The sequence below is a fragment of the Arachis hypogaea genome, chromosome 19, assembly GCF_003086295.3.
Source record: "Arachis hypogaea cultivar Tifrunner chromosome 19, arahy.Tifrunner.gnm2.J5K5, whole genome shotgun sequence".
Taxonomy (NCBI): domain Eukaryota; kingdom Viridiplantae; phylum Streptophyta; class Magnoliopsida; order Fabales; family Fabaceae; genus Arachis; species Arachis hypogaea.
This window is the reverse complement of record NC_092054.1, coordinates 158,864,193-158,874,847: the sequence shown is the minus strand read 5'-3', so window position 1 is coordinate 158,874,847 and position 10,655 is coordinate 158,864,193. Positions and strand designations below refer to the sequence as shown.

Here is a 10,655-nt window from a genome sequence, read left to right as displayed (position 1 = left end):
AACTTTCCCTTAAATTATTATATACAAATATAATACAACACTCGCTTCTGTTTTGACCTTTTCGCATCAAAGTATTTTTTGTTTCTTTCCACATTTGCATGGCTTGGCCATCAATTTCAATTCTCTCTATTATTTGTTTCTTTTTCATGAAATATGTTACTTTACTTAGTACGTACTAATACTATTACACATTTTTATGTAGTTTAGTGGTGTTAGATTTTCTTGTCGTTATTGAATGAACCATGAAATATAATAAAAAAAAATATCAGCAGATATTTAATTGAGATATATTATTTGTACGGATTTGGCTGTTGAGAGTGTTGGGCTTGAGATGGTGCATAAACAGAACACGACAAGGAAATAATATAAAGGTAAAAAGCAAACTTTCTACTTTCAATAATGTTAAAATTTTCAGTCATCTAATTATATAATTAATCATACTAATAAGGTGTAACTGGAAAAAAAAAATATTGTACTACCGAGTACGGATAGATTGAAAATATAACAAAAATACCTTACAGTGTATGTACTGCATTTTATAAAATATATACATTAGCATGTGATACAATAATGGGTTTATCTATGCAGCATACATGAATTCCATTGTTCCTTACTCCTTAGGGTGATCATCTCTTGCTAATATGATGATTATATTTATATATTATTTAATTAAATGCAATAGCGGCGATAGGTGATAGCATATGAACACATAATTAGTTGGCTACTAATAATAGCTTAGCTCGGCTCTAGGTTCAGCGTGCTATCCAACTTTGTGCTTCTTTTTCTTTTTTAATTCTTAAACTTGCGTCAATCGTATTCAAAACTTGAACAAGTTGGTTGCATGTTTAATGGTATGTGATGAAGCATGGCATGGCTTATAATGAAGTGTTCAAAATACTACTACTACTATAGTACTGTTGTTTGAATATGCATTGAAAAATGTTTGGAATGCATGTGGGGTTGGGTCCGTCATTATAAGGGCAATTGACCTTATTTGTGTAGGGCAAGTGATTTGAGTGAATGACCCAGCAGATGAGAGTGATTAGGGCATCAAACCCAAATTGTTCTTTTGTCTCAGGCTGAGCTGTCGCTTCCCCAGAAAGCATGCCATTCCTGGGAATCTTTTCAAGCCCTGCATCCTCCATTCCTACCATTTCCCTTATTCCCCTTTTACCCTCTCCCCTTTTTTTTGGGCCCCATGAATATTGGAACACATTCACTCATTCTAGCTCTAGAGTTTAGTGATTCATATCATTTACCTATAATTCATCTTACTTTATTTTAGCCACCCTAAAATGAATAAAACTAGAAAGCACTTTTGAAAAAGACTTTTTAGTGTCAATATTTTTTACTAAAAATATTAATCATGCGAGCTTCAACAAGTAAACATAATTACAGAGTGAAATAATGAAATGATGAATCATCAATGTAATATAACTATCTCATTAAATTTTGATTTGACTGTCCAATTTGCAATTTGTATCTCTACTACTCAAGTCCATGTTGGTAAGTATTTGTTTGGTTGCTATTATTTTAATAAAAAAAATTTTCAATGAAAAAAGATTTTTTTTATTTTTTAGCGTGTTTGGTAAATTTTTAGTAATAAAAGTAAAAGCACAAGAAAAAAAAATGATTTTTTTTGAAAAGCTGTAATTTACTTTTTTTTAAAAGATCTTTTTCTCTTTAAAAAAAAAGATGTTTTTCAACTAATAAATAAACAAAAAAGTACTTTTATATCGTTATATCCAAACATAATTGATAGATAAAAGATCTTTTTGCATGAAATACCTAAACATAAAATTACTTTTACTTTTTCATAAGATCTTTTAAAAAAAGATAACTCAAAAAAAGATCTTTTTTTAGAAGCTCACCCAAACAAGTTCTAAATATGGTTTATGAAAACAGCCACCTAATTTACCAACTATAGTCAATTCAAAAAAGTCTAAGTTGTTATTCAATATGAATAATTGAACCTGCGAGCGTTATAATTTTGGAAGAAATGTTTGTTGAGTATAGGAAGGCATAGAGTTTCTCTCTTGCTCCAGCTATTACATTATGAAAAGGACAGATATATATAATTGAGTTTAAAGTTTAAACAAAAAAGCCTTGCTTATTTATACAAATGAGGCCCAAATCTGAAATCTAGACTTGACTCATTGCTAATACCGTACCATGTCCAGTGGTCGTGGTCCCTAACTAGACTCACCCTTTGCTCGTGACTTTTGTGACTTGTGACTCAACACAATACACATACATACTATGACATATCTACTTATACTTTTACTTAGCGTTTGTTTTGAGGTGAGATTGAAAGATTGAGACTCAATATTATGTTTGTTAGTTCAGAGATTGGTACTAAAATTTCTGTTTCTGTCCCCAAAATTTTAGTATTTCAGTACCTCCAAAAAGTGGAACACGGAAGACTAAAATTTTTAGAGATAGAGACTAAAATTTTAATAACATTTTATACCTAAAATACCTTCATTTTAATTAATTAATTTCAAATTTATCCTTTATACAAATTAAATTATAATTTTATTCTTATTTCAATTTCTGTCTCCCACTTTACACCAAACAGAATAGTGAAATTTATTTTAATCTCTGTCTCTCAGTCTCAGTCTTTCCATTTATATCTCTCCACCAAACACTACCTTATTAACACATTAATTTGAAATAATGAAATTACCGACATATATAGGTGGTCCTTATTGAGTTAGAGAGGACAAGCAGGAAAACATTTACGGCCAATAACTATCGCTATCAATCTAATTTATGTTATAAGCATAATCCAGATATGAACCCAAGTAGTTTCTTTCTTGTACTGAATCAAACAAATAAAGTTCATAACATTCCCATCACCAATGCATCCTGCAATCTTGACCCATCACCATCCCATACTCACTTTTTATCCCTGTCCTTCTACTCTCACCTCTCACCTTTCATTGTCTCACCTCAACTTTCATTTTTCACCCTTAAACAAATTTAGTGTAATAACTAATAACACATACATTATGTGTTAGGTGAAGTGGCTGGTTTCCTCTAATTACTCTCATTAATATATTATCTCCTTACTTGACCATGTTTTTCACTTGTCCTTTCCCATTATAGAGAGCCGGTTTTTTGGTTATTAACTATAACTACAAACTGTTGAGTTATTTATTATAATTAAGCACTATAGTATATTGTTGATCTCTTAAGTAGTATTTGGTGAAGAGACAGAGACGGAAAGACCGAAACTGAGAGACAGAGACTAAGAGTCAGGGATTGAAATAAATCTCAGTATTTTATTTGGTGCAAAATGGGAGACAGGAATTGAAACAAGAATGAAACTCTAATTTAATTTGCACAAAGGGTAAAATTGAAATTAATTAATTAAAATGAAAGTATTTTAAGTATAAAATGTTATTAAAGTTTCAGTCTCCATCTCTAAAGATTTAAGTCCCCTGTGTCCCTACTTTTTGGAGGTACTGAAATACTGAAATTTGAGAGACAGAGAAAGAAATTTTAGTACCAATCTCTGAACTAACAAACACAATACTGAATCTCAATCTTCTCAGTCTCTGTCTCAGTACCTCAAAACAAATACTTCCTTAATTACTTGTAAGCCATAATTAAGGATAGATAGAGATAAGACTTCACTGTTTTTCTGGACCCCAATTTGAATTTACAGCTGCATGTGAATCTGCTAGCTATATCTGGCCTTCTTCTTGTTGCCAACTACATACACCATCTCATTTTTATAAAAGTGGAAGTTGTCACCTTTGTTATTATTATCAAGTACTTTTACTTTGGATGTATAGAAATGGAAGGACATTTAGGAACACATACTATCATCTTTCTTCCAGTTCTATATATCTTATTACAAATAAAATCATGCTAACTTATTTGTTGATCATTAAAAGTTTTCAAATGAAAAGTCATGGCTCGAGTTTTGATAACTAATAACTAGGCATCCAAGAGAGGAATATGGAAGCAATGGAATTGGAACAAGTTGATAAGAATTGATAAATGCATTATGCAAGCAAGCTCAGCTCCTTACACTCAAAATTAGCAAACAAGGTACCCTGAATTTGTATGAGCAACTTATGTAGTTGCTATATAGAATAAGAATAGTAGAATACTGAATACCCCCTCTTCCCTTCTTATTAATTACCATTACTGCATTGACAGGAGAAAAAAGGATCAGATCAGAGTTCCTATTAGTGGCACATTTTCTAGGGAAAACAAAAGAATCAGAACCACTGTCATCCATGGCAACGAAGGCATCTACAAACCACATGCAACTCACACTTCTCTCTACTGTACACACACAGTAGCCATGTATCATGCTTTGCATTCGTCACTTACAACATGTGTTAGCTAAAGTGGCAAAAGAAACCAAATTAATAATGTCTTTGGTGATGTAATGTACGAATAATATTATTACTTATTAGGATCATATGGGTCCTGATTTGGGTTGAGGCCTTAAATTCATTGGAAGCGTGCACGCTTAATAGAAAATATGTTTAATGTTTCCTCAGTTGGATCATTGAGGATTTTGAAAATGCAAGTATTCTTGGACTAAAATTGGAATATTATTGAGAAAGATTGTGATATGACTCTGCTGTGATGGTGTGACCAATGGCTTATTATTATTGGCAAGAGAGACAGAGAAATCAAAAAGGAGATTCCCATCCTATTTTTTCACTTGATGATTGATGTATTCAGATTTTTATTTTAATTTCTTGCTAAACTTATTCATAGTTTTGTAGTTTTCTATATATTTATGATATCTTTTAGACTTTAGAGCAAGTGCAGGGACTTCAACTTCATCATTCATCGTCCTTCATGAATCATAACAATAACAATGGATAAGATATGGATGGATCTATACTCAAGTGGAGAATTTGTTGAAGGGATTATTAGTTTGGAGTTCACTTCTCTAAAACCATGCCATTTTTTTTTTCTCAGAAAAAATCAGTTGGCAGTGTGATATTCTGACAGCTTATTCAGAGAAGATAACAAATGAGTACTATCACTTCACTCACAGTTGCTATCTCTATTATTCAAGAAAAACATTAATTAATGACTAAGCTTGATTATACTCCAAACATAATGAGCCGCATTACTGTTAAGAATTTATACATGAATTGAAGAAACGTTAATTAACATATAAAAGAAATTAATATATAGTTAGTGTAATTTAGATGGAAAAAAAAGTTCAAATAGGATAATTAATTATTTTAACACTAGAAAACGACAAACTAGAGTTATTTCACTTATTTGTATAACGAAGAGCAAAATGGTATCCCTAGTAGTACTATTTTGACTGTGCCACTCCAAACAAAAGTACCTCTGCACCATTGTCGATAATTTAATGATACACCACACCTTGCATTGCATCTGTTATGTATGTGCATATACTTTTTCACATTATTCAATGGTAGCGGTATCATATTATGAAATTGGCTGTGATTGTAGTACTATAGCTTTTATAATGCTACCGATAATATATATGTCAATATGTCCACATTCATCATTAAACTTCACTGCAATCATCGTCTCATCATTTATTCATCCATTAGGACAAGCCTTTATTGTTATTTATTGTCGTTTTGAAATGCATCACATTCTTTCATTTTGAAAGTTATTGTTGTCGATTGTGATTACTTTTGATAATTCATTACATCATTTCCTTCAAATATGTCATATTATGCATGACATCTCTTGGTTTATGAAAACAGTAACTTTTCTTGACATTTCCCTGTGTTTATAAAATGTGACATTAACACACCCCGTAACAATTTAACTCTTTCTAGGAAGATTAGTCTACATACATGAAAAATAAAACACACACACACACACACAAATTTGATACTTCTAAGTAGGCAAAAACAAGCATGAACTAACACTAACATTTCAGCAGCAAATCTTAATGTTAGAGAGGGAAATCCCACAAAAGGTATCAATTTGCATGATTGCATCAGCAAGTCGCTTCACTCCCCAAATTTGATCTCTGTAAACCTATAAAATTCATGTCTAACATAATATACAGATGCCCCTAATCTAACACACATGCTAAAAGAGCATAAGATATTCTTTTTCCTCTTAAAAAGACCATTTGCTTTCATATGATTGCAACAAATCAGAATAACAATCTCATGAAACTCAAACTAACTTCACACACTTACATTTAACAGGACGACGTCAAGAAGGTCAAGGATGCCAAAATGCCAGGTTTGTATGTCTCATCTCATCCAGCATAACATCCTGTGCAGCAAAAGATATCTGCATGGTCAGCTTTTCTCTTGCTGAAATATATCCACTGATTTACAACACTATCTGAAGCAGGCTGGTTAATAAGAAAGCTGTGGACTCTTCATTTGATCCAAAACTTATCTGGTATCCAGGACAGAAGAATGATCAAATAAGCACCATATGAGTCAAGCATTTATTTCTGAATTGCACTGGTGCTCCCGGCTGCAACTTCTCCTGCCCCAAAACATGCTCGAACACGTTGTTTTATCAAGTCTAGGCCCTTCCATTTTATCCTGGTCTGTCGTAGAAGCATGTGAGTGACGGGGTGATCCATCCTGTGTTTCTGCTTCTCGGGGTTCAAATGTTGGACATGGACCATCATTGCAGGTACATAGAGGAATTGTCATGGATGGAAATGGACCACAAGTGACAGGGCATAGTATCTCTGAAGGAACAGAAGCTACACAGTTTCTTCGAATCTCTGGAGTATCTGAAAGAGATGGCTGATCCAGGTCACGTGGATGTAGCATGCATGGGGTACACAACCCAAGAGACACGTGTAGTTTATTCTCTTTTGCTACGGAACCTGGTAACTTAACAAAAGAGACAATTCCATGTCTACAGAGTGGGCAAGGGATAGAGCCCGGAGGGCCGAGCGATTCAGAAGAAACATTCATTGTTGAGCAGAGATAGAGTGCACATCTTACACATAGCTCATGCCCACATCCTGCAAGTAAAATTCTCCGGGTTTAAATTTAACTCTGACAATAAAGCTCAATGAATTTTGCAGGACATAAACTCATAACCCTGAAAATGTGAGTAAGAACATGGGGCATAAAATATAGTGACAGAGGAAGAGAAGATAACTAACATGCCCTCCCCACCAGTCTTATCCTCCCCCTTTACAAAAAATTACCCGGTGAATACTTAAACTTCAATAAAATGAAAGTAGTCCCAGCACAATTACAAGACTTTAGGATATGAATCGCCATTATAAGTGCTACAGTATATTGAAAGATAAAATAATCCATTACCTTCTGCAGCAACTGAACATGGCCTCTCTAGGCAGACGGCACAGAAGTCAATCTCATCTGAGGTGGTTGTAGATGATTGCAACCCGTACTCTCTGTAGTTATTTGAAATCAACTTTAGTTCCATGTTAAGGTTAGGCCTAACAGCAACTTAGATTTAGCTATAGCTGGTTTTATAATTAGAAGCATGTTGTGTGTAAGTTTACAAAATAAAAAAGGAGGGGCTTATGTAGTAAACATATATATATGCAGGACTGGAGAAATTAATTTCCTCTTAATATGCCTACTTTCATAGCTTCCTCAGATTCACTTTCAGATTTTGAACAGGATATGCTAATGACAGGTATCAGGGTGAGAGTTGAGCAATGTGAAGGGATAAAAGAAAATTACTGAAATTTTACGAAAGGGGGAATAGGGAGAGCACCCAGAGGAACTTAGTTAAAGGAGAAAAGAAAGCATATTGGTAGAAGGGGACAACATCTAGCATGTAAGTAGGAGGGGGGATGTCAGGAAATAATGAGGTGGAATAGGAGAGAAAAAAAAGCCTCGGACATCATTTTAGATAGCGGAGTGGCCTTAACCATTGGGAGCACAGAGACATCTTGTCTTTGATTTTTATCATTTTCTTTTGTTAATGTTCTAATCTTCATATACCGTTCCATACATCTGGTTGGCTGCAGATGAGTTGCTCCTGAGTATTCTCAAATTAAGTTCAACATACAAGTTCCTATCATGTTTCTCTTGCTGTTTTGTCATTTAAATCATCTAAATACGTTTTGCCTAGTCAAGTGGAAAATACCTGGCTATGTTAAGCACACTCATAAGAGGCAAGGACAAGTAATTTGAATGACGAAATGTAGGTATTGTGGCATCAGAACTGGGTGACAACAAAGGCTCAAGCCAATGACGTCCCCACATCCTAGCAACATCAAGAGGAAGCCATCCATTGCAATTCAAAGCCATCCGGCTAGCACCTCTTGCAAGGAGGATCTAGTGGGGGAAAACGAACATTATTGCCAGATTTTAAGGAAAGGATCAGAAGCTATATTAAACATAAAAACAAAATGCAACCTGACAGCATTTTAAATTGCCCCCACAAGCAGCATAATGCAATGGTGTGCTTCCAGCACCTATATCAAATCCAATTAGTTATTTTTGAAAGAGGAAACCACCTTAGAAATATTCAGACTATTAAACGATAGACATACCTATTAAATCCATTGATGTTCCATAATGAAATGTCACAGCAGATACATTTGCGTTAAGATCAAGTAGCAGTTGTACACAATCAAAATATCCATTCAATGCAGCCATATGAAGGGCAGTGATACCACCATCAGCTGTCTTATTCACAAACTTGGACAGGGCACTGCACTGGAATGAAGTAAATAAATTGCAAGAATATAACCCACAAATAAATACTCTCCAGAAAAGCCAAGCCTTTGACATTCTTTGCAGCAAAAAACACAAAATGAAAACTCAATGTCATCATTTAATATCCTGAATAAAACTATGCATGGCTTTTCAATTAATAATTTTCCCTGAACTCAATCATGTAGTAATTAACTGGGCATTAGTTCTGTATGCAAGACAATTGAGAAAATTTTAAAACATTACACAAAGTACCAAGTACAAATACTATACAGTGTATGGAAGAACAATATAGAGTAAGCATACAACAGAAGCCAAATATTGACCTGTTAATCAATCCCACTGGCTAACCATAATAAATAACATATTAAGTAACTTCAAAGAAATGTTTTGAATATCACATAAAGGAAGGGAAAGGGGTACCTTTGCTCATGTTTGCCTTTCACATTTGATGCATCGCCATTGTCGACCTGTGTGCGAGCCTGTACAGCCTCATATGGAGCACTTGGAACAAAGTCGGCCACAACAAGTCTAATACATCTTACATGCCCATTCACAGCTGCAAAGTGAAGAGCAGTTCTCCCACTGAGATAATCTGCTCTCATAACCTGTAATTGGATGGGCTATAGTCTTCATAGAGTCGAAAATGAACTTATACCATGTAAAGAGCAAAACAAACTTGAAATCAAGTAATTAAAACAAACTAGCAAGTAGTTTCTCAAACCAGCAGCTGAATGACCTACAGTTCCCATGGGATAGTAAATATAGAATTACGACGAAACTGGAAAACAGTTCGGATAAAGAGAAAGTAAACAAGTCTTACATTGCATCTGAAGAGCAGAAGCGTCTGTACAACTTCCCAATGGCCATATCTACAAGCTTGCATCAAAGCCGTCTTCAAATCAAGGGATCAAATGAAACAACGTCCCAAATAAGTACAACAACAGACATGTCTCAAAATGAGAACAGAAACAAAAAACAAAAACTCATAAAGCTTCCATTTATGAAGCTGGAATCTGCTTAAATTGGTACCAGATCCGTCGATCGGTTAGCTTAGTAGCAAACAAACAGTATTCATTATTCCGTACAAGCAGCAATTGTTTTGCCGCACGGAATAAATCGTACTCTCGAGTTGGATAGCTGGACCAATTATCCATATTGGAAAATGGAAATTAGATACATAAATCTCACCCATTCGTAATTATATGATGCAACTTTCCTTCTTATCAAAACTAACATTAACATAACAAATCGAGAGAGAAAGAGGACCGAGATTATGAAAGTGTTACCTGGCCACAATAATTCCTTGAATTCACATCAGCTCCATTCTCAAGCAACAATGCCACAATCTAACCGAAACCCATCAGAGAAAGACAGATAAATATTCAAACTTTGAGTACGAGAGAGAGAGAGAGAGAGAGAGAGAGAGAGACCTCGTTGTGGCCCTTGGCAGCAGCAAAATGGAGAGGGGAATTGAGGCCACCGAAAGTGGAGTACTTGGCAAGACAAGGGTTGCAGTTGAGAAGCATCTTGGCCTCAACAAGGTCGCCGTCCCTGGCGGCGGAGACAAGCCTCTCGCCGGAGGCGGAGCAGCCAAAAGAGTTGCCCATGTAATGGTAGGTCAACGTCTGAGAAGAAATCCAAGAAACACGGCAAAATCTGTATCTTTGAAGCAATGAATGGGTCGGTGATCATCTCATCATAATATCAAAAGGAAAGTGAACACAATCAACCTCTAAAATGCTGACGTGGACTTCTCAAGAGACCCAAGCTAGCTACCCTCTCATAATTTACTATATTTAAAACTATTTAATAAAAAAATTAAAAATAAATACTAAATTTAAATAAAATTATAAAGATACATATATTCTAGTGTTTAAAAGAATCCATCACTTAACGCATATGTCTAATAAATTTAAATATTATAGTGTAAGAATAAAATTATTAGATATAATACATAATATTTTAATAATTAAAAATAATATTTATAGATCATGACACCATACTTTTTTAGCA

At 34.4% G+C, this 10,655-nt stretch overlaps 1 protein-coding gene across 1 annotated transcript; it reads right to left on the bottom strand.

Moving 5' to 3' along the window:
- Positions 1–5,864: 5,864 nt before the first annotated feature.
- Positions 5,865–10,411, bottom strand: LOC112775786 (E3 ubiquitin-protein ligase XBAT33). The gene is made up of 9 exons (XM_025819630.3): positions 10,073–10,411; positions 9,929–9,988; positions 9,463–9,534; positions 9,063–9,247; positions 8,477–8,637; positions 8,340–8,398; positions 8,068–8,258; positions 7,272–7,363; positions 5,865–6,964 (listed from the first exon to the last, which is right to left on the bottom strand). Exons 1-9 carry the CDS (start codon positions 10,247–10,249, stop codon positions 6,423–6,425), a joined length of 1,539 nt encoding a protein of 512 aa, XP_025675415.1. The 5' UTR covers positions 10,250–10,411; the 3' UTR covers positions 5,865–6,422.
- Between the last annotated feature and the right edge of the window lie 244 nt (positions 10,412–10,655).

What these genes read in the sequence shown, in the direction of transcription:
- LOC112775786 (XM_025819630.3), bottom strand. Translation starts at nt 10,249, where the DNA reads ATGGGCAACTCTTTTGGCTGCTCCGCCTCCGGCGAGAGGCTTGTCTCC. An exon ending in CTGCCAAGGGCCACAACGAG is followed by an intron (nt 9,989 to 10,072) that starts GTCTCTCTCTCT and finishes GGTTTCGGTTAG; the next exon opens with ATTGTGGCATTGTTGCTTGA. An exon ending in AGTGTGCTTAACATAGCCAG is followed by an intron (nt 7,364 to 8,067) that starts GTATTTTCCACT and finishes AAATAACTACAG; the next exon opens with AGAGTACGGGTTGCAATCAT.